The sequence below is a fragment of the Rattus norvegicus genome, chromosome 5 (assembly GCF_036323735.1).
Source record: "Rattus norvegicus strain BN/NHsdMcwi chromosome 5, GRCr8, whole genome shotgun sequence".
Taxonomy (NCBI): Eukaryota; Metazoa; Chordata; class Mammalia; order Rodentia; family Muridae; genus Rattus; species Rattus norvegicus.
The window spans coordinates 31,965,936-31,993,350 of record NC_086023.1 but is presented as its reverse complement, the minus strand read 5'-3'; the positions used below and the strand labels follow the sequence as shown (position 1 = coordinate 31,993,350).

At 41.7% G+C, this 27,415-nt stretch overlaps 2 protein-coding genes across 8 annotated transcripts in view; one reads left to right on the top strand and one right to left on the bottom strand.

Moving 5' to 3' along the window:
* The window catches only part of Runx1t1 (RUNX1 partner transcriptional co-repressor 1), a 151,933-nt gene extending 143,528 nt beyond the window's left edge, over positions 1-8,405 (bottom strand). For 2 of the 5 annotated variants that reach the window (XM_006237901.5, XM_006237904.5), the window contains exon 1: positions 8,270-8,405. Coding sequence is in view for 2 of the 5 variants with exons in the window: in XM_006237904.5 (XP_006237966.1) it covers positions 8,270-8,297 (28 nt within the window). In the remaining 3 variants the exon portion in view is untranslated. Of the gene's footprint in view, positions 1-258; positions 486-528; positions 1,209-8,269 lie in introns of those variants that run through there. The other 3 variants (XM_008763550.4, XM_006237903.5, XM_008763548.4) reach the window with 2 other exon arrangements.
* Runx1t1l (RUNX1 partner transcriptional co-repressor 1 like) lies at positions 7,268-26,919 on the top strand. Of its 3 annotated transcripts, none has more exons than XM_063261268.1 (3): positions 7,268-8,804; positions 20,799-21,517; positions 26,458-26,919. In XM_063261268.1, exons 1-2 carry the CDS (start codon positions 8,164-8,166, stop codon positions 20,863-20,865), a joined length of 708 nt encoding a protein of 235 aa, XP_063117338.1. In that variant the 5' UTR covers positions 7,268-8,163; the 3' UTR covers positions 20,866-21,517; positions 26,458-26,919. The 3 variants fall into 3 exon arrangements, with proteins under 3 accessions (XP_063117338.1, XP_063117339.1, XP_063117337.1); XM_063261269.1 differs by having other exon boundaries at positions 20,799-22,091; XM_063261267.1 differs by having other exon boundaries at positions 7,272-8,880.
* The last annotated feature ends 496 nt before the right edge of the window (positions 26,920-27,415 follow it).

The following is a 27,415-nucleotide window of genomic DNA, read 5'->3' as shown; positions in this document are numbered from 1 at the left end:
ACATTTTAAGTCATTCAAATCGCTCCTAAGTTCCTTAAGTCCTTCCCCCCTTTTACCAAGAGAGACCCTGTCACCTCAAAATCAAAATAAAATAGAGCTAATCAAGTTGTTAAGAGTTCTTCCTCTCTCTTTTACATCTGAGGGTTCGAGCGTCCGATCAACAAATAATCTATTGTTCCCCCTTTATCGAGTCTCTTTAAACCTATTCAGACTGGCAACACTAAACCCAATTAAAGATAAGGCCCTCGGTAATCTCACCTCCGCGAGTCCCCGTCTGGATAGCAGAGGTGTTGGGAGATAGCAGGGAGGCCAGGGCCGCTGCCTCCTCCTCACCCAGCACAACAAAAGGCAGATCCTCTCCCTCTCCCTCTGTAATCTTTAAATGTAAATTCCCTCTGGCAGCTAAGAGGAGCTCCCGATAACAGGTTACATCTTCACTTCCCTGGCTCTTATCTGCTCGGGATCGTTGGGGGGCCGCCCCCACGCCGCGCCCCGCCCCGCCGCCCCCAGCCCGGCCGCGGAGATTACCTTCCGGCGGCGAGCGCGCGAGGCGGCCGGCCGCGCGGCCCCCACACCGCCGCTTTGTATTCATTAAACACACATCGGAGCTTATCAGAAGTAAAGGGCTGGTGGGGATGGCACATTGTGTGTGAGTGAGTGTGTGCGCGCGGGAGGGAGAGGAGAGGAGCCAACGTGCATCAGGGTGATTACAATATCAGCAGGGCCCAGATGGAGGCAGGAAAATAAACAGAGGGTGCGTGCGAGACGGAGGGGAGAGGGAGGAAAAGTGGGAGAGAGAGGGAAGAGAGGGAGGGATGAGATGCAGGCAGGAGGGGGAGACAGGGAAGGGATTCAGGGGCGGGGACCGGCTTGGGATGGGGTCAGAGCGAGAGGACAGCTACCCAGAGAGGCTGGGAGGTGGAAGCAATCAAAGCTGCAGGGTAACCCTTGCCCCTAAATCAGCCCCACCTCCCAAATATTTGGATTTGCTCGCCCTGTGGCTCCACTAACACTAGCGGTTCTGTCAAGGTCAGCGGGATCAAGAGCTCTCTCTTGGTGGTTTTGACAGTGACACCTTCACCACCTCACCTCCATCCAAAGACACATAATTTGCAAAACAAATCTAGTACGCCTAGACAACAGCCCTGCAGTCTGCCAGGACGACCTCCGGTGGGAGCTGTCTCTTTCCGTGTTGACCTCATATACTAAAACCCAGCCCCCACTCCACCCCACACATAGATGCAAGGGAGATACAGAGAGATACAACTGCCCCCCTCCTCCCCGCCTTCTTCAGGCTTTGAGTGTGTCCTAGCCTAAGATGAAGGGCAGCTAGCGTCAGTGTGATACGGAGGACCACTTGTGATTGGTGGCTACAGGTGACTCAGACACCTGCGCCACCTCCAGAAGTCGTGTTGGGGAAGGAGCTTCCTTCCGCGTACATCTAAGAGTCTGTTTGGGAGGTGGGAATTCGAAATTGAGGCAATCAATCTTGGCTTGAGCTGCCTCACAGCTCTTCACCCACCAGAGCCTGAGAATCAATCAGAACAAGCAGGGGCTAATGCTCTGCCAGCCGGCCAGAGTTCATCCTCCTCCACCCCAGCAGGGTCAGGAAGCGGGATACACCTGAGTAGTCCCTAGGGAGCCCCTTTTCACTTTTAAATGCACCCTTCAGACAATCTGAACATCTGATCAGGTCCTTAATGGAGTGCGGATAATGCAGCAAAGGAGGTCTTCTCGTTAGGGGGAGGGGGTGTTTAGCTGGGTTGTGTTTCTGGGTCCCCCCGAAGCTTGGTTAAGAAGCCTTTCCTGCATCCTGCAGACATAGTTCAATAAACCACAGAGCGTCATGGCACACACTGCAGCCACAACTCCTGTGAAACTTGGGGTCATGAAATAGTTTATACCGGAAACATCAGTAGAAGGTAACAAAATGGGACAGGAATGGGGAAGGGGGACCCATGAGTTGAGAAAGAAGAGCAGGAGGCATATTTTAAGAGGGGCTTTGTTTCATCAAGTACCTTGCAAACCACCTAGCCTAAAACAACAACACCGGTCTTATGTGCAATGGACGCTCCCAGCCCCCCCCCCACACACACACACTGGTGCTCCCACCCCAAGAAAAGAATCAAGGGAAATATGATAGGTAACACAGAGTGAAGAAAGCTGGGTATGCTGGGGGAAGGGCATGTGTGAAAATCTTGTCATAGAATGAATGCCAGATAAAAGGAGTTCTGCTACAATCCTCCAGTAATCCAATAATGTGGAAAGCCTCCCAGTATCCCTGCACAAGAACAAGGTGATATTTCTCCATAAATCTTCAAAAAGTGACCAGGTTCAGTGGTTAGAGAAGGGTATAGGGGCAGGAAGTAAACCACTTGGCAGGCTGCATGACAGAGGCAAGGGAGTTCTGAATGGGGGGCGGGGGGATCTGTCATCCTTCCATGTTTTAAATTTAATAATGGATTTCCAGAATATCCTTTTTGGCTCTTGTAAAAGGCATCCCTTCGCCTTTTCTCCCACTATGATAGAAAACTGCACTTACACTAGCCAGCAGCAGCTACCACAACTACATCATCTTGGGCACAGACGGTAGACAAATACCTTGGCATCCAATGCAACTCAGGAAGGAAAAAAATCAACCTACAAAGGTCCACTGATTTTTTTCCCCTATTACATGGTCTGTTACAATGTATTAAAAAAACCGCAGTAGATACATACGCACAGAAATGTAACAATGAAACCTGCAAAAAATGAAATAAAGTTCTAATTACTACTTTTAACCTCCTGACATACATTTTTTTTTCCTCTAAAAGGTATCCCAAAGACTAGGCACAAAGAAAACTGGAACTCAGCTAAAGTACGGATGTTCTTGTTTTGTGAAAGTACAGTGTTTCTACCACTCTGTGACCAGCCTTCAGGCTCCATGAGGCTTCTAAACCAAGTATTCTGTTCCAAAGCTTTCAATTAAAACAAAAACAAGAACAAAACAAATCAAACAAACAATAAAAAATAAAGAGCTCAGTGTAGTGATCCCCCTCCCCCATCTCAGCACTCAGGAGACTGATGCAGGAGCATCCCTATGAGTACCAAGCTAGCCTGGGAGTCTATAGTAAGTTCTAGGCCAGCCTGGGCTACAGAATGAGATCTTGTTTCCAGAAAAAAATCAAAACAAAATCCAAAGCAACATAGTAATCAAGAATTATTATCACGGACTGAGTATCCAACAGGAAGTGGTACCTATAATTACAGACAACATAACAACCAAGCTCAATCGAAATTTTAATTTCAATGAGTTCTTTCCTTAATAATGGGTTACCTTCTTGTAAAAGCAGGGAGTCCATCTGCCCCAGGCAGATAAGTTTTGAAACATTAACTCAGATAAAAATCTAGCGTTCTCTTTCTTTCTTTGAGTCTGTGAAGTCTAGTGTGCTATAATGTGAGAATTCCAGCATATGACCATTACGGCATAATATCTCATTGCTCAGCTTGTCATTATTTCATTTGTAATTCTTATGTTAATTATGTTCATAATTACTATAAACAGATGCGGTAGACATCCGTGTGACCTTTCATTTTAGGATGCATCCTTCCCTCATTTTGCTTTAATTTCTCATGGATGTGAGGCTGAAAGTGCAGAAAAAGAAAAAAAAAGCTTTCTAATTTACAAAAAAAATAACAATAATAAACCCTCTTTCTATGCATACATAAGTTAACACTGGATCTCCCTTCATCTGCATTTCAGAATATGAAAACATTTCTGGCGTTTAAGCTGCTGAACCCACGGCTGCTCACTTGTAACTATGGATGCCAAACAAAGGCTGCCACCCATGTCCAAGTTTCGGTCTTCATTTTTTTTTTTGTTTAATATCAAAGGTTAATGCAGTAGCATCGTGCTCCAAAAGCAAGTGCCTAGCAGCTACATAGCAATTTATTTACTCCCAACTCAACCACCGTCCTCTTTACATAGAACACATTTACAATAAAGTCAGTATGGATTTCATTAGCTGAAAACCTCCTCAAATTTCATTTCTTTTTGGCCTTAATCTATAATTAGTGTGGACAGACAGGTGCAACCCCTTGTCTTCTACAGATGGCTGCTGGGAACGGTGTAAAGTAGTTCCTTCTGTTTAAACAACACAGAGATAACCTGCTCTGTCTTATCATTTACAATTACCTCCATTAAACTGAACTAATGTTTGCTTTAATAAAATGTTCACTGTTCTTTAAACATAATTTAGGAACTCTTATATTAATGGCTGTAAAAAAAAAAAAAGGTGAGGTTGGAAGGTGTCTCTTTAGACAATACTAAATAGCTTACACTGGATAAAACGTCCCCTTTGATGGACAGTAGTCTAAGGTTCACAAAGGTTTTTGTGGCTGATTGAACATTTACTTGTTGGTTTACATAAAGAGGGTCAGATATAATTTTCGAAAGGTCATACAGGTGACAGTTTAACAAGGAAAATAGGGAGAAACAGCCCCCCACCCCCACCCCAACGAAGTTTAGAAGTTTGAAATGTTTGTCTATGTTCTTGGGGACTCTGAGTTGGTCCTGAAGTCTATAGCTATTCAAATCCTCGACTGTTGTCAACTGATACTCCTGTTAGCTCAACTGTACACACTTCCTTAACTTTTAATAGATTACTCTCAAACCCTTCCTCCAAGCCACATTTTAGATTTTCAACTGAATCTAAATTACTTTTGTAGGCTCGCGGATCAAAATGGCTCCATTCCATAATAAATAACTTCTCCAAAACAAAAACTCCCATCACCCGGCTTTTGCTATCAATAAAGACAAAAGCTCACAATATGACGAATAAGGCACCCCTAAAATAAAGAACCTTTAAATGCCCAAACAGCAACAAACAGCCTTTCCCTCTTACATAACTTACAGTACTAGACTCCAGCAAAATGCAACTGACTTGGGTTTTTTTTTTTCACATGCAAATTGTGCAGGTGCCAATTTTTCAGACTGCTTTGCTATGAGGGGCTATGTTGCCTGCATAAAACCTCAATGAAGAAGGCTTTGCATTCAGGGCCTGTCAGCTGATGTTCATATCAAAGAAGTGAGAAACAGGATTTGACAGTGAAGAATGTCCTAAACTGACAACCACTGACCAGCATTCTTAATGGAAGCATTTCTTTCTCGTGATCCCTTTTCAGTGTTTAAAAAAGAAGGGGGGGGGGCTAGCTAAGCCTCTATTTTACAATAAAATAAATTATAACAGCACCTGACATTTGCGAGGTTCTTCACAATTCAGAGAGTTTACCCAAAAATATGTAGGCTAACACCTCGATGGGAAATCTCTTCACTGACACTAACACCAAGGGCAGTGTTTTCCTTCTTTCAGAAAAGGATCGGATAAGTATTCCAAAGCAGTTAGTCATCTGTAACTCAAGGGTTGCTCTCCTGATAGTTCCAGGAAGCTGTCACTCAACAGAGCGGCTTCCACTGTCCTGAAGGTAGACTGCTTCTTATTAGGAAGGTCCTTGCAAAGACCACTTCAAAAATCAAGTCATTAGCAGGTATTGGTGGGTGAAAGAGACTTACTTAACAAAGAAAAATGCCATTTCAAAGGCTTCTGCAAGGCTTTGAGTTGTCCAAATATTAGAGAGAAAAGAAATCCAGGTGTTCTCTCTGCTGCTTTTATTAGATGAGACACCAGCAAAAATTGTGTGCTGAAATTCTCCCATACTGTATCAAGTTTTTCAAATAAAGGGGGCTGCAGTCTACATGGATTCTAATTAATGTTTAAACAAATGTTTTTAATACGAAGTTCATGAAGTTCTTCTCATAGCATGGGCTTAGTTAAAATCCCATTTCTGTGTGCCAAGAATGATTCCTTGGTAATTTTGTTAGAATTCTGACTGTTCAAAGACTCAATTAATAAAATATCAAATGGGAAATACAGCATGATAAGGGAAGAGTTCAACTGTCTAACACTCATCCTGTTTAGAAAATTAAAAAATAAATAAATAAAAATAAAAATCTGGAGCAAACTGAGAATCTAGTTAACATCATGGGAGACAATTGGCTCTGTCAAAAATAGTAGTAAAGAGAAAATGAAATCGCATAACCACCTCTCTCTTCATCAACAGCCACCATCATGCTAGAACTAGACAGCGTTTTAAGGACTGATAGGGAGAAATAAAGCATTGGGGAAGTGTTTTTGTTTGGAGACATTACAACTGACACAAACACCTTAACTGAGGTTAGAAAGACTTAAGAAACAATGGCATGTTGGGATTTTTGAGAGCAGGGAAGTGGGACACATGAGAAGACTTGCCTGGTCAAGGCAAAGTGCTGGAATAAACCAAGGAGGCCCCCCATGCTAACAATTCGTTCATCACTGAGAAGCTGGTCAATTTGTATTCTGAGGAGTGTGGACTTCCTGGGCATAGACCCAGGTCTTCTGGTCTATAAGAAGGAGGATGATAAGAACCACCGAGGGCATTTAAAAATGATACAGATGTTGAAAAGGAGGCGAGGAGGGCAGAAAGCCTGTAAAACACATTTTAGTTCACACAGAAGGTATAAAGAATGCTTTGGTCAGCAACCCGACCTTTATCGGGAGATAAATCAATTTGCAGCAGCTGTGGACAGCCATTTATACACAGGCCCTGGGCAGATTAATTAAGGGAAGCGAAGTTAAAAATTCAAGAGGGCTCAGAGTTACATCAAGCACATGAAGTTGGTCTGGAGTGGCCTCTCCAGCTCCCCTGGTCCTCACTCCCTGGCTGGTCTTCACTGTATCTTCCCAGGGAATACTAGATAATTCCTTTAAAGCTTCTTTCTGCGCATTTTCCCAATAGGCACCAGTCATGCTGGGGCACGCTGGGATTTGTGGTGCCCAATCCTGAAGGAAAGCTAAATTCAAAAGATTTCCCTGCTACCCTTTGCAAAAGAGTTAGGAAGGCCTAGGACTCCAAGACTCCAGCCAAATCCTCCAAGCCTTTAGTGGGAAGAGGAGGAGGGAAGGCAGCTATTTTTAGTAACAGTGGTGGTTCACATCCTACTGCCGGAATCATAACACTCAAAACTTTTCCAAAGCTTAACTGACCTTAAAAGAAAGAGAGAGAGAGAGAGAGAGAGAGAGAGAGAGAGAGAGAGAGAGAGAGAGAGAGAGAGAGGAGAGAGAGAGAGAGAGAGAGAGAGAGAGAGAGAGAGAGAGAGAGAGAGAGAGAGAAACAGTTTCGAAACCTGGGCTTAAGTGTGGTCTGCTGACCTGACCGTTTTTTTGCTTAAATCATCCGGGTCAGGACAAGGTCTGTCGGGGGAGAGGGTGTAGATATCCTAACCAACCTGGACCTTCTTTCTAGACTCGCCCAGAGGATGGTGAACGGTGGGGCCCGGGAATTTGCTAGCCCCAGTTACTTCCCCTGAGAGATTTCTGGAAAACGTAAGAAATTCTCCTGCTGCAGCTGGGGTCTGGATTCCTCCCGGCGGGAGCTACTGGGCACTACGTTGTACTGTAGGCTTGGAACAGGCTGGCGTCACCGGGTCGGGACTGTAATGGGAACACCCTAGAAGGCCAGGGCGGCTGGGCCAGCGGGGCACTGAGGTACAGTGGAAGCGATGCTACCCAGGTGTCCCCGGCTGTGAAGCTCCGGACTTGCCTCCGGTCGGAGAGTTAGCTCAGAGAAGCCGCCTGATCATCCTAGTGGGGCTTCCCATCACAGCACCCCAGACACCCGAGTAAGAGAAAGTTGTCAGGCGGGTCGCCCAGCGCCTGGGTACAGCTCACGGGACTCCTAACCAAATTGTAGCCCAGAACCAAATTAGGGGTCTTCATCTTGTTCCTAGGATTAAGGAGTCCACCATGAAAATAAGCCTTTCGCTTCTAGTTTTAAAAACCCACCATGAGGGTGGGAAGCCACCTGCCAAACACATCGTGGACCAATTGACCAGTTGTTTAGTCGAAGGAGACATGCATGTCTTTTTATGTTCTCCTTCGTTGAAAAAGAATTAAAATAAAATAAAAAGAGAGTGCGGGGAATCTAAAGCAAAAGCGGAGGCAAATGCTGTCTTGTCTGGTCCGCGAAGTTCAGTGCCATCGCAGACTCCAGAACCCTCGATGTTCTTCTTTGCCCTGCTTTACGCAGTCCTACTCTAGTTGAGCGTCAAGTTCAGCCCAGAGCCTCTTGGTCCAATTAATCCGAACGATGCTGACGGTCATCGGCATGGTAGTTAACAGTGCCAGCCCAAGGCCGGTCCCAGCCACCCGCTTTCCAGCCCGCCCGCCGACCCAGCTCGCCCGTTGGCACTTACACTGCACAAGGCTGAAGAGTCCCACCATCCGCCGCGGGCTCCCAGCTGCAAATAAAACTTCCTGCGGTCGGTGCTGGCCGGCGGGGCCAGAGGACCAGGGCGCGGCGCCGCCTCCCTCGCGATGCCAGAATGTCCGTGGCCACTCGCCCACTCGCGCTCGCCCAGAGACCGACCGCCTAGTCTTGAGGATTGCGGACAGCCGCTTCGCACAGCGAGATGCAGGGCGAGGAGCCCGGGGTGGCGGACGCCAGGCAGACGCAGGCTGCGACGCGGAGCCCGGCGCGCGCCGAGCTCAGCTCCCCCTCCTCCCGCCTCGCTCCCTCCCTCCGCTCCTCTCTGTTGTTGCTGCTGTGGCAGACAAATGTGATGTGGGGCGCAGGGGATTGCCACTGTCACAGGCGGCGTCTGCGTCCGCCTTGCCCGCCCTCGCTCGCTCTCGAGGAAGGCGACTGCATTTATCTGCAGGGCGTCCGGGCGTCCGCCGGGGAGCAGGAGCGCCGCGCGCAGAGCACAGCGCCCACAGCGCCCGCACCAGGTCGGCTGCAGCGCGCGCCCGCACCCGGGGGCGCCGCGGCCGCTCGGGAGGGAGGCGGCGGCGTGGCCGCGACCAGGTGCGGGGGGTGGGGGTAGGGAAGCTAAGCGGGTGGTGGAGGTGGAAGACATCTGTGTCATGCGGAGGGTCACGGGGGGTCAAGTATATGTTAACAATGGGCAGACCCGGCTCGCAGGGGTGCGCTGGCGGGCCGGAGGCCTGGCTCCCCGGCCTCGCCCTCTCTGGTCCTGGCTGGACGTGGGGCTGGCTCCCTAAGGATGCTCTCCCAGGCTCGGGACACGCTGGCCGCCCCAGTGCCCTGCAGTAACCCAAGACGACCACTTTCCCTGGCCATCTGGAGCGCTTCTAGCTGCCCTGCCTGTGTCTCATCACTGGCTGCAGAGACAGCTCTGCTAGAAATCAAGCCACTCTCAGATCTCTCTAATCCCCTTCTGTTAGCTGATTTCCAGACTGACTATTTGCTTTCGCATTAGATAATAGCCTTAGAGAAAACAATTATCATTTCTTTTCCCCTCTTTGTTTTTCTACGTCTGTAGTATACCATTAAGAGAGACCTCTTTCCCTCGTTTTTTTTTATTGAATATGCTCCCCTCCCCCAGATATTAATATCAATACTTTAGAGGGAGGAACAAAGTCCCTAAGGAAAACATAGGGTGAAAGAATTCCAGATATTTCCAGAATAAATAAATAACATCTCTGTGAAGAGTGCTGACAATTTGTACAGAGCAAAAATGGGGTTGAATGGTAATGAAAATATTAATATGTAGGTCAAATATGATCAGATAATGGCTTGCAATGATAAGTAAAATGAAATCTTTTAAAATTATTATGGAACGGTGCCACGGCTGCAAATGTTATTGTATTTAGTGGAACAGTTTGAAATCCTACACTGAACCATGTTTTCTCCAACTGGTCTAAATCAATGTAAAATGTCCTGTGAACATGTTTTAAAAATCTCATCTTTGTAAAGAGGAAAAAATGCGTGCAAGTAAGAGTCAGCCTGATGCCATAAGAACAGATAAGACATTCGTGGTTTTGTTTTTAAAGTGCTGTTTCACATATTTAACAGGGGGTGAAAGCCCCCACCCACCCCACCCTTTTAAGCCCAGCTGGGCTTCCAAAGCTGAAGTCTTTGCAGACTGTACTCATTTTTAGCAATTCATTTTCAGAAAACATTCATTGTACATTCTGCCCTCTCCTTGGGACATTTGTCAAATGAATTATAACACTGTCTTAGTATTTGATATTATGATGTTCTTCACATAAATCTCCCCCATTTTATCAAGGTATGTAGTCTACAGTAATTTCTATACTAGGGTTTTTTTCCAGTGCTACACTTACAGATCTTAACAGCATTAATAATCTTAAAATATAAAATTTTATGTACATGCTAGTGTGATTCATTTCTATGAAAAATTATTTCGGAGCTTACTATGTATTCCTAAGGGAATCAAAAACATATTGATACGCTGGTGTCCTGTTACTTTACTGCATTCTTTACTGCCCAAGATAAAAATGAGTTATTTGAATTCTAGAATTCTACATTAATCCTTAGTTAAAATTAATAAAGTGGTGTGTTACTCAGAAATGATTCTTGTAACATGATGTAACTTCTTAAGTTGTATTTTTAAATTTAAAATGAAAATAAGTCAGTAATAATTTCACATAATATATATGTATATATATACACACACACATATATATATAATGTATGAGCTAGGGTAGGTATAAAAATACCAATTATGGTATGTTTTTTCTTCTCATAAATTGTGCCTGTGTAAATGCGAAATTATATTGGAAACTTTGAACCTCTAAATCAAAGGAAAGTCACTTGCAGAGAATCAGACCATATTCGTAATACACAAAGCACGTTCTATCAGTTTCCACATATATTACAAGATCGTTGTTTTGGCCAGTTATGGTTTGAAAAAAAATCAATTGTTGCACACTTCTTAGCCAGTTATGGTTTTTTTCAAAAAAGGATTGATTATTGTATACTTCTTTTAAGAAAAAAATCCTCTACTGAGTTGAGTTTCTATCAGACTACATCATTACATTTGTGTTTTTTTTTTTTTTTGGAATTCTAGTAACAGAAGCTGAAGCAGTACACCCCTGAGCTGATGGGGAGAGAATGAGTCTGAATAGTCTTTAATCCCACTTGCCTCCTCCTTAAAAGATGTGAATGCTATAAAATCTAAAGATATCATTCTTTAGGGTGTTTATCCTCGAATTACTTCCTAATTCCTCTCTCTGTAGCAGAGAGCTAACTGTAGAGGCAGCTGCAGCATGAGCTGAGGGTGAACTGTGACATAGGAAAGTGAGACATATTTGGTGCCCCAAAGAGAGCAGCAGCTGGGTAAGGCGTAGGGTAGAAGAGAGGGAATCCTCTGAAACCAGAGTTAGTCTGTAATTTATTTGGCTACTTTAGCCCTACCGTGGAGGTGCACATATGACATAACATCCAAAACACAAGGATAGACGCACTGATACATTGTTTCCAGCCAATCTAAGGAGACTGGGAGGAACAAGCCCTCCTATCAGAATATAATCAGAAGGATCGCGTTTCTGTACGTTCAACAGGAGCTTGCTAAGCAAACACAGAAATAATACAACAATAAAAACTTAAGAGAAAGGAATTCAGAAAGACACTACAAAGCCTGCCACTACAAAGCCATTAGATCAACAAACAGACCATACAATAATATGCTGAACTGAAAAAAAGACAACTTTGCTGACACATTTCTCCTATTGCAGATTAGAAATTACATCACGCAGTTTTCACTGTTGCAAAGGTACCAAGTTCTTTCCATTTACAGGTTTATTTTTTCAAAGATATTACCTATTCATCCTGTTTGTTTTGCCTTAAACCCGCTCTAAAAAAAAAAAAAAAAAAAAAAAAAAAGCAGGGCTTTCTAGACAAATTTCTGAGGAACGTTTATTACCCTCTTTAGAGATTTGTGACTCACCTCTCACAAAAAAAGGAATTCCTATACAGAATGTTAACAAGTATTTAATTAGCACTTTTTAAATTCCTTCTTACAGATCTTAAAGTTTAAATGACTTCCAAGCTGTGATTTTTCTATTCCTCGAGAAAGTCCTCCTGTTTGCCTGAGTTGAAGAAAATCTGTAATTACCACATTAGTTTCTCCTAACAAAAAATATTTATTGTTGCACTTGGGAAAATAGAATATGATAAACATGAAGAATGGCAAGCCATAATTATGTTTTCATAAATCTACACTCACCCACCACTTGCAGTTTCCCCTGCTTTTGTTGGAGAATTTCGTGTAACTTGCTTTGGGGTTCTCTATGGACAAATTTTATTCCAAATCTTCGTAATTGTGTTACATAACTCTTTCATGTTTTATTTTAGATATGATGGGAAGGGAGAACAAGATCAGGGATGGTTTAATTCATTCCAAAACAGTTGAGCCACATAAACAGTATAGGCACACTGTTGAGTAAAAATACCTTAGATAGTTCAGAAATTTTTAACCTAAGGAATTTTTTAACTTGGAAATGTAGAATTCACACAAACCAGCAAAAGGATTGACTCTTATACCCTAGCGAATAAAATAACCATTTCAGCCTGCTTCGGCTAACGTAGACAATGAGTTTGATTATTATGACCCAACGTGTCAATGTAGTCATGTGCACTTGTTCTATATTACCTTAAAACTAGCTCATATTCAAGACACCAAACTCACAAAATTCCAATTATGTTTTTCAATTTCTATAACAAAGGCCCTGCGTGTTGAAGAGTTGTTCAGAATGACTCTCATGGTGTTTCTGTAAGACAGAGTTGTCTGTTGGGCACAGCGCTGGATGCCTTTTGTCCCATCATGTGGGGAGGCAGATTTCCACAGAGCTCCATGAACTCAGAGACAGCCTGCTCTATGTAGTGAGTTCCAGGCTAGCCAGGGTGACATAGTGAGACTCGGACTCAAAAAAAATGAAGTTTTGCTATTTAAACATTGAAATGTTTCACGTGACCTGCTACAGTGTTGCATTTATTGCATAAAGTGGACACACATGTGCACACACACACACACACACACACACACACACACACACACACACAGGCCACACACCTATACTCAACATACATGTTAAAGGTTTCTATAGGTAACCTTGTGCAAACTAGTAATTAGCCTCTAAGGCCTTTTAGAGCTGTATCATAGCTAATGATAGTAAATAAACTTCTTCTTCATGTTGCTCAGCTAAACTGAGTATTTCTCAACCCTACTCTGGAAACCTGATTTTTGAAATAGTATAAGCCAAAATAAAATCTTGGGACTTCTCCACTGAAATTCCATGTTCCATATGTTTTAGTGAGTTTGCGCTGTGAAGTTCCTCATTTTTTGGTCATACATTTTAAACTGAGGGTCACACTGTCCGTGTAAGCCTTAACTAAGTGTGTATCATGGTACTCTAATCATGCAAAGACAAATGCCTTTGTTTTGCTCATAGCACAGCATTTGGTACATAGTGGGTGCTGAATAAATACTTTTTAAATGAAGAAGGAAAGCTTGAAACATTTCTATTCAGATGAATTGTTTTATATGTAGCAAATAGTGCCATATTTCTTTTTGACTCAATATTAAGAGTTTTGATACTACTGAGCTTTTGAATAAAATGTGAAAGGGTCATCTCTGTTTTTTACATATGTACATTAGTGGTTTCTGACAAGTGATGGATTTGTTATCTATATATATAGAGAGATATTCACACACACATATGCATGCAGATATATACATTATGATTGTGTCTTATTGAAGCCTAACACTCTTTTAGCTAGGTTAACAAGCTATGTTAAACTTTCCCCTTGTAAATTGAGTTATGTTCTTCAATAATCTAGACATTTTTAAAACATGATATGCCTAAACTTCATCCCAGTTAGATCCTGGGAATGAAGCAAGTCATTTCTTTCTCCTCTCTTACAGTAATAGAAACATGCATTTAGTACAAACATCTCTGGTCAGAAAAGACTGACAAGCTGTTTAATTTGTCAGCAGTTCACTCTCCTCCTTTCATTTAATGATTAAAATGTGGGAATGGAGAGATGGCTCAGCGGTTTAAAGCCTTACAGCTCTTGTCAGAGGACTCTGGTCCAATTACCTCCCAGCACCCACGTCGGATATCTCACAAACGCCTGTAACTTCAGCTCCAAGGGATTTGACATCTTCTGACCTCCCTAGGCAGCCACATAAATAAAATAGCAAAATAAATCTTTAAAAAAGTTACTATATCATTGATAACTTACACAATGATCTAGATGACTTAAACATGTTTACATTCAATAATGAATCAGTCGTATTTGGAGCCTAATACTTTAGTTAAAATTCAAGATGGCGTATGGGACCTGCGTTGGCTCTATCCTTATGAGATGCACAGGTGACAATATTAGTCAACTCATTTCCCCTAATTCTCTAAAGCAATCGATGGACAGCATAGAGCATGATGCCTGATGAACCCATATCAACCACTAAGATGGTCTCAATGCAGGATGCTATAGTGCATCTGCCTCTGGGAGGAAAACACCAGCCAATTGGCTCACAGCTCAGCAGTAGGATAGAAAAGAATTTTTGACCAACAAATCTGTAGGAAATATAGGCCTGCTGTTAATCATGTTCAGGGTGAAGCTGTTTTACACAGTCTTTACCTCTTCTGAACTTTCTCCTCCAGCAGGACGAACACGCAACTCAAGATTGATTGTCCAACTGGAAGGCAGCATAAGAAGGACACCTCTATCAGCTCAGTCTCCTTTCTCAGTTTTTTCCTCAGATATCCTCTGTTGCTTTTGGACAATCCATCAGTCATAGTGCCTTTCAGATTAAGCACCAATAAAACCGCACGCCAGTTATACATTGAATCACATCCATTCAGTAAACCCTACAAACTTGCCATTTGACCCAGATTCCTTGAGTAGAAACAAATTCTACAAAACAGAAAATTTTGATACATCATATGTTCTAGAGGATAAAAGATATTTATGGAATGAAATATGCCTTCCATATTCATTTTTTTAAAGAATGTGGTGAGGTCATAGGTATGAACCACCCCATCTAGCTCAAAAATTTTATTTTCAAGCAAATGTTTCTACATGATATTTTTATATCTATATGACACATTTTTGTAGTGTTCAGACACCTCAAGGAAAGTAGAAATGGTTTTAATTATGTGTAAGGGTTTGTATATCTGCATGTCAGTACGTGCTCATGCATGTAGGTGCCTATGGAAGCCAAAGGAGTCTAATTCCCCAGATTTGGAGTTGAAGATGGTTGTGAACCACCTGATGTGGTATCTGGGAACCTAATTTATAGCCTCTGGAAGAGCAGCAAAAGCTTTTTAACTACTGAGCCATGTCTCTAGATATTTTTAATAGAGAGCAAATATGTTACTTAGGAAGAGTATCTTAGATATTCTTCAAAATGAATACTCAGAACCTGGGGATTATATTTGTGATGGTTTGAATATGTTTGGCCTATGGGAAGTGGCGCTATTGGAGATGAGGCCTTTTTGGAATAGACGTGCCCTTGTTGGAGGAATTATACCACTGTGTAGGTGGGCTTTGGGGTCTTCTAGGCTCAAGTTCTACCCAACATGGAAGAGAGCCTTCTCCTGGCTGCTGTGGAAGGGTCCGTCCTGGGTGGCTTCCAATCAAATGTAGACCTCTCAGTTCCTCTCTAGCATCATGTCTTCCTAGATACAACTGTGCTTCCTGCCACTATGATAATGGACTGAACCTCTGAAACTGTAAGCCAGCCCCAATTGAATGTTGTCCTTTATAAGAGTTGCCTTGGTCATGGTGTCCCTTTGCAACAATGAAACCCTCAGACAATATTCAAATGCAAACTGGGAGTCAGTAGGCTTAATCTGTTGCCCAAGAGTTGACATTTCCGAATGAATTTAAAAAGTGCCAATGAGCTAGTCCACCTATCAGGGGCAAGTCTCACTAGTTGTGGGAGGCATTGAGAAGACCCTTTACTTCTCCTTTATGTGTCTACACTTTGCACAAAGGTCTACTGGATTTTTGTACTCATAAAATCCCCAGAACACCACAGAGAGCTCCACAACTATGACAAGGTTCTTAACCTCTCAGCTGCTGTCCAGGCACCTGCAATTGAGAATGGAAGCCTATTGTCACACAGTAACAAAATGAGCACACAAGGCTGTTGATCTTAACAGTACTTGGGGATTCAAACCTAAACAAAAGGAAAAAAAATGGAAGCTCTTCAAAAGTTGAACCCTGCCTAAGCCATGGCTTCAGAATGATTAGGTCACTTGTGATTCGCCTTTAAGGGGCCAATGATAACTGTCCCTGCACTAGGACTCTAGTTGCTCGAGATGTCTGCCACCTGCAGTGTGTAAGCAAGGAAAGGCATTATATGTTGATGATTTCAAGTTCTGCAGTTTATTAAAACTTCCTTGTACAAGATCACAGGACACTCTAAAGCTTGCTTCAGTTCTTGAAGTGGTGAAACCTGGATCCTCGCTCACAGCGTATGTTCCCTTCACTGCGTAAGAGAAGGTTCAGCCTCTGACCGCCTCAGCTAGCCTACTTACAGAAGTCATTTACTTCCGCCTATCAATGCGTTAGGAAACTATGCCACAAAACACTGGCTTGGCTAAAAGCCACAGTGATGTTAAAACTAACGACAAGAGAAGAATAAACAGAAGTGAGACAATTGTCCTTTTTTTCATAAATGCAATTATATAGGCATCCTCATTTTAAGCCTTCTAGTTGGTTGTCAGAGACAGATTTGAGTATTGAGGGGAATGCTAGGCCAGGTTTTACTTCTTGTCTATGATTTCTCGGTCCTTTGAACCCACCCTTGCAATTGAAAACAAAGTAAGTTCCTGTGATATGTTAAGGGTTGCAACATACTCTCTTTTCATCTATGATTGGATATAAACTTTGGTGCTGAAAGCCCCCATAATTTTTACCTTGCTGTGTGCCATAATGGAAAACAAAATGGTTTACCAAAATGCTGCCTATTTAGTCTTAAAAAGCGTACCATATCCAGGGCTCTTAATCACCACCCTTACTGCATTCTGCTGGATTTAGGCTTTGCCACCTCGTGCTACCTCATTTCTAATATTGGAGGAGGATTTATATATTTTTTTTCCTGAACAATAGATTTTAATTAAGAAGATTTATTAAAGACAGTTTTCATTCCTATGATTACATTTCCAGCTCCAGAGACATCTGCATTTCAAAAATGTACCACATAGTTTCATAAATATTCCATAATTCCCCCAGAGCTTTGTGGCATTCCAATCCCCCCCCCAACCTCTTAACATCCTTGCCTTTGCTGCAAGTTCCATCCCTGTGTACCCTTCAGAATTAGACATTTCTTCACACAGGTATAAGACCGTGCTGGAAAGATGACTCAAAGCATCCCTGTTCTTTGTGCGTCAAGATTTCTAAAAAGAACAAAGGCAAATTAAGCTCAGTAACAGACGCCTAACAAAAGATCCAGCTATCTTACAGGCATACTTAGGGTGGCAGGGTAAACAGCTGGGCAGCGTCTGCTTTGGAGTTTAAATCATTGTTATTTTAATAGAGTAGAAAATTCATTTAGATAGTAGCGTTTGATAGGTACCCAATTAAAGCCCCCTTTTGTCTGTTAATGTAGTTTTAGATTTTTTAGTTTTTGAAACACAGTTTTGCCAGAGAAATTTTGAAAATAGCAGCTTCTTTTTCTTTTCTTTTCTTTTTTAATGGATGCCATGAATGATAGTCAGTCATTGATTGCAGCTTAGTCATTTTATATGACAGTATGAGACAGCGTACGAACTTGCTGCAGGCTAAAAGAATAAAAATGCACCCAAGTTATGTGACCAGGTTTACCTACCATATGTATATGGAATTCTCTATGTAAAATTACATCTGATCTCTAGTCCCTGTGTCAGCAGCTTGCAGTAAAATTCCATTCTGTTTCTATTTTATTGCTCTCAGTAAGACTCTTAGTCTTTTTTTGCTTTTGCTTTGAGACAAAGTCTTGAACTTGAGGCTATCCTCCTGTCTCAGCCTACAGGAGGATAATACTGATGCTATAGCTGCATATGTTGGTTAAGTATTTTTATGTGGAAAAATAGCAGTTGATCCTCCTTCATCTACTCTGGTGGTCACTGCCATGTTTCCTCTCCTAAATTTTATTGGCCTCCTGCAATCTTCTGCCTCACTTTACTTAAATTCACTCAAACTGTATCTCACTGCCTTGCTGATAGGATGCCATTGTGGGTCAGTGAGGTGAATGCTGCTTCATGCTATGCGCTAGGCTCTAGTCCAAGCAATATCTACTAAGTATTATCTAGTTCATTCCAGAAATCAGTAGTGGGAGAGGAACTATTGTATCCCAGGACACTGAGGCCAGGTTTGGCTCAACTAGTGTCAAGCCTCCTTATATAAAATGAGCAGAAGCATAATTTAAACCCCAGTGGTCTGGGTTAGCACTAGTCTGGGTCAATCTCAGAGGGTCTCTAGGGTTTCCCCGTCCCCTTCAGAAGGATTCTGGATGCCAGGAGAGACAAACACCAATGAAAATCATGTTTCTCTCTTTTTAAACATCTTGGGTAAATTGAAGGGCAGACAAGCTTGAAGCAACTGAGGCCTAATTCTAAGACAAGCTTCCTCAGAATCAAATGGCAAAGAAGCACAGCCCTCACATGAGGCCCAAGTGCACTCTGTGGGATCACAGATCTTAACATCTGGGGCCAAAGAATCTACCAGAACTTGGAAAGGAGTTGGCAAAATGCTGGCAAAACAGTGCTCAATATGTTTGTCACCTTCTGTATTGCATAGGTGATCTCCATCCTGCCTGATTTGTTCTGAGAATGCTTAAAGGCTGAAAGTTCCTCTTTGTGTAGGTTGATTAACATTGGTTGGATCCAAGATGGCTGCCAGAGTGATTACCAGATGACCCATTTCACTCAATTTCCCTGCTGAACGAAAATGTTTATCCTTTAAGGCATTACAGTGGACAGCTGCTGTAGAACTTCTTCAAGGAGCCACGAAAGAAGCAGAAAAGAGGGTGTGCACAAATTCCTCAAAAACCCCAGCCATTTCAGGAAAGATACCCTCACCCCCACCCACCCCCCTTTTAGGAACCTCATCAGCCATCCCCAAAAGTTGAGAAGTTGGCTCATGAGCTTATCTCTGACTTCCTTACAATAATAGAATTCCCCTTCACAGCTCACTTGGTGGTCAGTCCCTGTCAATTCAATCCTGAGAGGGAAAAAGGACCTACTTTGACAGGTTAGGGACAAAAACTGGGAGCAAAGTTACGTATGGCATCTTAGTCTGCAGCACTTTAAAAAGCTTCAGCAATGTGATCAGGAGGTCAGAGTCAGTCTCAGCTGTATAAGTGAGATTCTGTCACCAACCAACCAAACAAACAACCAACCCAACCAACCAACCAACCACCCAACCCAACCAACCCATCCAACCAACCAACCAACCAACCATCCAACCAACCATCCAACCAACCAACCAACTAACCAACCAACCAACCAACCAACCAACCAACCAACCAACCAACCAACCCAACCAACCCATCCAACCAACCAACCAACCAACCAACCAACCATCCAACCAACCAACCAACCAACCAACCAACCAACCAACCAATCGAAGGCCTTTGTTGTTTTTGCTTACTCGCCCTTTTTTTCCTTCCTTCCTTCCTTCCTCCCTCCCTTCCTTCCCTCTTTCCTCCCTCCCTTCTTTCCTTCTTTCTTCCTTCCTTCCTTCCTTTCTTTCTTTCTTTCTTTCTTTCTTTCTTTCTTTCTTTCTTTCTTTCCTTTGTTCTTTCCTTCTTTCGTTCTTTCGTTCTCTTGTTCTTTCATTCTAACTTGCTTTCTTTCTTCTGGGATATGGTCTGAGTAGCCCTTACCAGCTTGGTCCTTGTTCTATATAGTTCAGACCAGTGTCACATTTTGTGTTCTCCTGCCTCAGCTGAGATTACAGAAATGTGAACCACTTCACCTGGCTTACAACCTCTTTTCTGTTGCTAATTGTTTGTTAATTGTTAATTGTAGGAAGAGGCTCACCCTGTAGCCTTGGCTGGCCTTGAACTCATGATCCTACTGCCTTAATTGGTACCAAGCACACAGGGTATCCCCTTTTAAAGGAAGAGGCCCCTTGAGTGGAGTTTGAAAAATGACTCTTAGTATCAAAAAAGGGAACGGGACTTGTCTCCCCAGAGACTTTTCAAGACAAGATAATAGAATGTAACAGCACAGGTATGTCTAGTTTTTACTGTAGTCACACAGCCACCCCTCCAACAGGGAAGCCAGTGTTCCCAACCCACAAGGTTAGTAAGGTTTGTTATGCTCTCACATGGTGGGAGGGAAAGTACTCATCTCTTCCAGGGAAAGCCTTGCTTCTGTAATTACCCCCTTGCTTGTCCTCTACACGGGACAAAGGCTTACAGGGTTCAGAGATCATCATTGACCCCACTGTAGGTCATTGGTTCCCAAAAGCCTTGGGTCCTGGAGCTGATCTCACTCCCAAACACAGCGTGTGCCAAGGGATCTTGAGCACTGTAGATCCTATGTGGCTATCCATCTCTAGATAGAGTTCCTCTTGTCTTTGCATCCTTCTCCACCACGACAGCATTCTTTTTCCCTCAAAGCAACAAGTGCGCTCGTTTTCCTGTATTACTGCTCTACATAGAGTGCTCAGCCCAGGAAAACAAAGGTGCAGGCAACGTTATGTTCAGAAATGTTACCTAGCATTTGCAATTGTATGTATTAGTACTTAGAAATATATTTTTAAAAAAGATTAACTGTTTAGTTATAGATTTCATACATAACCTATCAATTGGCTAAATACACACTGACTCTTAGTCAGCTTTTCAGTGAAAGATGGGTAGAGGGCTGGCCTACCGTTGCTCTCAGTAGAAAGAGCTGTCATTCAAAAGCAATTTTCCTTTGAGTAATATCCTTTTTTCTCTCTCTCTTTTTTTTTTTCAGAGCAACTAAAGCAACCCACAATTGCATTTCCTTTCAAGCCGGTAACTTAAGTTACGATGGCAATTGATTTACTTTAAAAATATAGATTTGCTGGCTTCCTTTCAGACGTACGAAATCAAAATCTGCAAGATCTGGATCCAAGTTTTATGCTTTAAACACCTTTCCTGGTAACTGGGACACTTCAGGCGCAGCTCCTCTCCACCAGAGACCACTGAAGCATGAACACTTCTCTTCAAGGCCGGACTAGCAGCGAGACCTCAGATATTAACATCTGTGTCTGTAAAGTGGCACAATTGCTATAAATAATCTCTCAGACCTTCCCTGTGTCTATGGCCTGCCACGAGCCTTTATCACCCAATCCAGAGTACATCAGGCTGAGAACGTGAATAGCACTTCACAGATTTTAAGATACTCCCCCTTTATATCACACCTCAGCCCATTAGTGTTGAAAGTACAAGGGGCAAGAATTAGTCTCATCTGTTTTCTGATGAAAACACTCTAGAGAGCTGGGGTTATGGTACAACCTTAGAGCGCTTGCCTGGGATGACGTAGGCCCCAGTTTCAGTCCCCAGCACTTCAATAGCAGCAACGAAACAAAACTCAAACTCAGTACCTAACTAACAGAAAGCCCAGCTTTGATTAAGAAAAAAGGAGTAAGATTTCTCCCAGGTGAAACATGAACTGCACCATGGTTTCAGACAGCAGCAGCTACCATGTTTGTAAGTGTTTTGATCCAACTATCATTAAGGTAGTATATAAAACAAGTATGATACAAATAATTTTTCTGTTGTATGTTTCCCAGAAGAAACCTGTCTTGGTGATGAATAACCTTCCTTTGTGGCAGGCCTCCTACAACCCACCCCCATCTTGATCTCAGCCTTGTTCTGGGTCTCACTGAAGCATTCTTTCCCCCAGTTGTTTGCATTGCTACAAAACCAACCTCAGTACGCGAGTGGCTCACCCTCAGTAGTGCTTCCATTAAATCAGCTAGTGCAGTGTTTTAAACTGATAATGGTTTTTAATGGACTAAATGATAATGGGATTGAAGTTAGTGAAACTTCTTTGGTTTCCTGAGATATGGTCTCACTATGTAGCTTACGTTCTCCTTGGATGCAGAATCCACTTGCTTCCAGCTCCGGAACACTGGAGTTTCACATCAGAGCCCACCGAATTGTTTCCTTATGGGATATCGAAGTGGATTAATCGGTTCATGTTCCTTCACAATTAGAGACAATCAACACAATTTTTACTTTCGCCTTTTTTCTTTTCTCAGAGGGTAGATATGAGCAAAAGGTAAGATTTGAAATCAAGAGTTACTGTATGACAGATCAAAGAAATGAAATTTACAGTACCCAACCCTCCTTAACCAGTAATCATGTAAAATATGCATATTCCTTTGCTCTTCCCCTCTCTCTCCTTCTTTTCCTCCCTCCCTGCCTTTCTTCTTCCCTTCTTTCTGCTTGTCTTTCCTATTTTTTAGGACTACTCACTCTGTAGTCCTGGCTGCTATTCTGGAACTCTCCATGCAGATGAGGCCGGCCTCTAATTCACAGACTCTTGCCTCTGCTTCTTGACTGAGGGCTGAGATTAATGGCATGTGCCACCACTAATTTTTATTCTTAGAGTTCAAGTGCTGTGTTACAAGATGTCCGGTCACCTTAACAGCCGAACAGCAGGGCAGAAAAACAAGGAGTCCTCCAGTTAACACTGGTTGGTCACAATGCCTCTTTGGCAGAAATAACTCTATAATAGCATAGACTTTCCAGAAGTAGTTATGTGCATTCCTCACTCTTGCGGTTACAGACTCATTAGAATGTGCTTTTATGTTGTAAATATCATCGAATATTTTAGTCTTCAAATAATAGACTAGGTATATATCCAAGACAACTAAAGGCAGCTAGCTCTAAGGTTGACCTGAAATTTAGCCAAGCAAAATAGATAATTTTGTTTAACACAGTCATTGGCACAGAGACTGAAATATCTTTTGAAAAATTTTATTTACTTATTTGTTCACACTTTCACAAACACACACGCACATAGAGAGGCGTTTGATCGTAGCCCCTCTCTCCTTGTCCTCTGGTCTCCTTCCTCTCCCACTGGACTTCTTTTTTCTCTCAATGAGATGCCCCACCCCCAAGTACTTCCTCATTTTGCTGGTTGTTGCTCTGCTTTGTTCAATTTTGGTAATCAACTGTTTTAGGATCGCCTGCACGGGCATGGGTTGGAATTATTTACTTGAGCAAAGGCAACTTCCCAGTGGCCCCAGGACAGAGGATTATGACCCCTGACTCCAGCAGCCATTCACTGCCTACAAATACTCAAGACAGGGTGGAGCCTTTTAAGTCATTCTCAATCCATGCAGACATGTTGATAGACCCAGACTGAGATATCTTTATAACTGTAATAGCAGACATTATATTGCATCACATTTTGAGATATTACTTTTAGGCATTTAAATTTTGGTGGGGGGACATCAGGGTCCCCTATGTGGCCCAAGCTACCTTCTTTTTTTTTTTTTGGTTTTTTTTCATTTCTAAGTTTTATTTTGAATCTCTAGGAATATATGTTTCATTTGGCATACTCATACATGTTCAAAAGTTTCTAAGAGATAATGTACAAGGGCCTCTAAGGGACAGTAGATAGAAGGCAATGCCTTGAAGTTTTATTACTAAATGTTGTTTCCCTCTTATTCTTTACTTTCTAATAGTGCATATTTTCTGCAACATGATAGAATTAATATCCTTTAAATTGCATGTTGTTATGTACTTTCCAACAGCAGTAGAAAGTAAGAAATATAGGCATATTGGATAAAATAGTCATTTAAATTTCCAGGATACAAATCATTAAATTGTGAAGAAAAGTATAAATCAAGATAATAATACTCTTTGATTTCTGTTTTATTCTGGTATGAAGATTAGATATCGTTCTATTTTCATCCAAATAACATTTGTTCTCATTAACTATGACTATGCATCATTAAAAGAGAATATTCAAATTTGTCCTAGAGTTGTTAATAAACAGATATACTTTATTTTCAACTTTAATGATCCAAGCTACCTTCCAACTCTCAATTCTTACGTGTGCTGGAATTGCAGGCATGTGACATCATGCTAGGCTCATCTTTGCATACATTATTTCATTCTCATAAGAAATTCTATAGACAGACAATTGCTGAATTCCAGTGGTTAGAGAAGAGACTTTTCCCCTTTCAATTACCGGAGTTCAAAGTCTGCCTCAACCAGATGTTAGTATGACTACAGGCAGTGATGTAATTTCCTGTTCCTCAGGTATCTCACTTCTATCTGAAATAACTCTATAAGGTCAGGAAAATTACAGGACATGAACAGGGCTTAACACAGGAGTCACGATGTAGCAATGCTAAACACAAGGTAATAACTATTACTCTCATTTAAGTGAAGGAACTGAAGTCCAAATTTTTTTCCCTTTCAAATGTAACTAGACATCACATGGGAAAACAGAGATTTTAACTTTATGACTCTGTAGTCTCTGCAGTTCCCAACTGCATCAGGTCCAGTACTGGCACCCTCGTCATTCTTCTCTATAATTAATTTACTCTCTAGCAAGCCAAAGGAAATCCTTGCTAAGCATACAATGTGAGGTCTGTGAATATAGTCATAGAGAATTATTTTTAGTCACAGTCACAAACAGGAAGAAAAATTGCTATTACCTTGAATAACGTTGGCTTTAAAATGATCAAGATCTGAGCCCCACATATTGTTTGAAAAGACAGCTACCAGTAGTACTGGTTCTCTGTGCCATGGGGGAGAGGCATTTAAAACAGATACATGTGGAATAATTCCTTTCTCATCAGAACTAATTACTACACTATATTCACAACTACACAATAACAAAATGATTCAATGTACAACTCTGGAGTCTTAAACCAGGTTTCTTTGCCATGTTATATGTGTTCAAATGTGCTTAAAATGCATAAACCCTTGGAATTTATGTGAACAATTGAGAGTACCCAATTTTACTTGTGACTTCTTGTGAGAGAAGCACTGAAGATCATTAGATTTTCTTAGGGTGTCATTGTTCCAGAAAGCTTGAGAACCATTCATTTAACCCGAAGCATTTCCTTCCAGTTCAATTCCGATGATGTTCCTCACAAAAGCCTACTGCGCTGAATAAGACTCCCATTCTTTTTTTCTAGTCCAGACACTATAGCTATATCTAGTCATTCAGTGGCAGAGGGGAATGGGTCTTAGAATAAAAGCACCCAATACAGTATTTCCCATGTCGGGTTAGGCAGATAGTAACATCTAGGTTGTGGTATAGGAGGATATAATACAGAGGCAGTCAGCTACAGCCTGAATCTGTTCTTGTAAATAGATTTTAACTAGAGCAAAGCCAAGCTCAGTAACTCTCCTCTCCTCTCCTCTCCTCTCCTCTCCTCTCCTCTCCTCTTCTCTCTTCTCCTCCTCCTCCTTTCTCCTCCCCTCCCTTCCTTCCTTCTTCCTTCCTTCCTTCTTCCTTTTTTCTTCTGTCTTTCTCTCCTTTCTTCTTTTGTAAGATCTATTTATTTGTGTGTATATGTATGTGTCTCCTGCCTCAGCGTTTTCTTGGAGTTGGGGTTGCAGGAGTGTGTAGAAAGGTCTGGCATCTTACAACAGTGCTGGATCTGAACTCTGGTCTTCACGATTATAAAGCAAGCATTCTTAATTGCTGAGCCATCTTTCCATCTTCCATTGACATATTTCTATGTCCATTTTTGATCTGCAAGGGCAGAGCTGAGTAGGCAGGACAGAACATATGGGCTTCAGGGTCATTTACTATTTGGTTCTTTGCAGAGAACACTGGATGTAGATAAAAAGACTTTAGGGTCACAGTCAGGATGACTTAGAGGTCTGACTCCACTGTTATTGTTATTACTTGGTATAAGACAGTAATTTAAAATAATCATTAGTTTTACATTTAATTAGTTGAGAGAGAGGGAGAGAACAAGTTTGGTGGCAAGCACATTTACCCATTGATCCAACTTTCCAGCCAGCCCTTAATTTTTCAGTCTTACTCTTTCATGGCTAACATGAAGATGACCTTTATTCCTTTTGTCTTCTTTTTATAACTATTGTCAAAATCAAATACAATTTACACAAGAATAAAACATGTTATAAAATTAGTAGTAAGATCCCCACTATTATTCCTAAATTAGCTGCGTATAGTGACACAGATGATTTTGAAGAAAGAACTTGGGAAAATAACATTTAAAAACATCAAATGTATTAGCAGTTATCTGGTAAATACTCCAGAAAATTGTACACACATTCTGGTATTTGTTCCCCAACGTAATTAATATCAAGTATTGAATGTTTAGGAAAAGCCCATGAAGATTTCCTGACTAAATTCTCAAACAGTGAGTGGGTGATGGGTGATGGGCGGTAGTTTTCACACCTTTAGTTCCACCCCTTGGGATGCAGAGGTGAGCTGATCTCTGAGTTCGAGGCCAGCCTGGTCTACAGAATGAATAGTGGGACAGTCAAGGCTACACAGAGAAACGCTGTCTCAAAAAGTCCCGAACCAAACCAAACCATTCCCAAAAGGAGGGTGGACATTATAATATCTAAGTGAATTTTTTCATGTTATTATCTGTTCAGGTGAGACTTTGGATTTATTTAAGTTTTGCTGTTTCCCATTACAGACAAGAGATATCTGAAGCGATGTGGACTATGCAATATGAACAGACAAGAGATATCTGAAGCGATGTGGACTATGCAATATCAACAGACAAGAGATATCTGAAGCGATGTGGACTATGCAATATGAACAGACAAGAGATATCTGAAGCGATGTGGACTATGCAATATGAACTCCGTAGTGTATAGTTTTTGATAATTTCTCAGTTTATGCTTTAAAAACTTGTATTTGTGACTTCTTTCAATAAAAATTTAACATGTAGAAACATATACATATACATATATACATATACATTATATATATTATATATACATATACATATATAGCATATACATTAATTTTCATGAAGGAAATAAATGCTTTACTCATAATCTCATAGAACCAGTTACAGTTAAAAAGAAGGTTCAAATCCCTATGTAAGATTTAGTGTTCATCCTTTTTTTCCCATTAAAGCAAATCAATTAAATCAAATTCCCATTTTTCCCCTCTGGTGAATTATGGACTGATATAATCTTTTAGCTTCACTGAAAGAAAAGTTGGAGTTGTTTCTAAATATTTTTCTTGAGGCTAAGTAATTCTTTGAGTTACCAATTTCTTCACCTGTCAGAATGGAGGTATGAAAAGACAAAATCAGAAAAGACAACTTCTTGGGTATTACAGTAACCAGGAGTTACTGCTTTAAGAGTTGACAAGGTATGTACAAAAAATGTACATGGTTACATGGATATTTTTTAAATCTCATGTACAAAAAATTTACATTTTCCGATGCTAAATTATTAGTTTGATTTTAACCAGATTTTTCTAGGCAATGAGGCTGCATGCATTTAACAGTTTTAGTATCCAACCTTAGCTGAGAATGGCCATTTTTTAAGAGTGATTCTTCTGTCCTCTTTTAGCTCCTCTCCTCTTCATTTCTCAAAATGGAGCCCGATTCCAGACTTCATGAAAGGGCCAGTACAGTA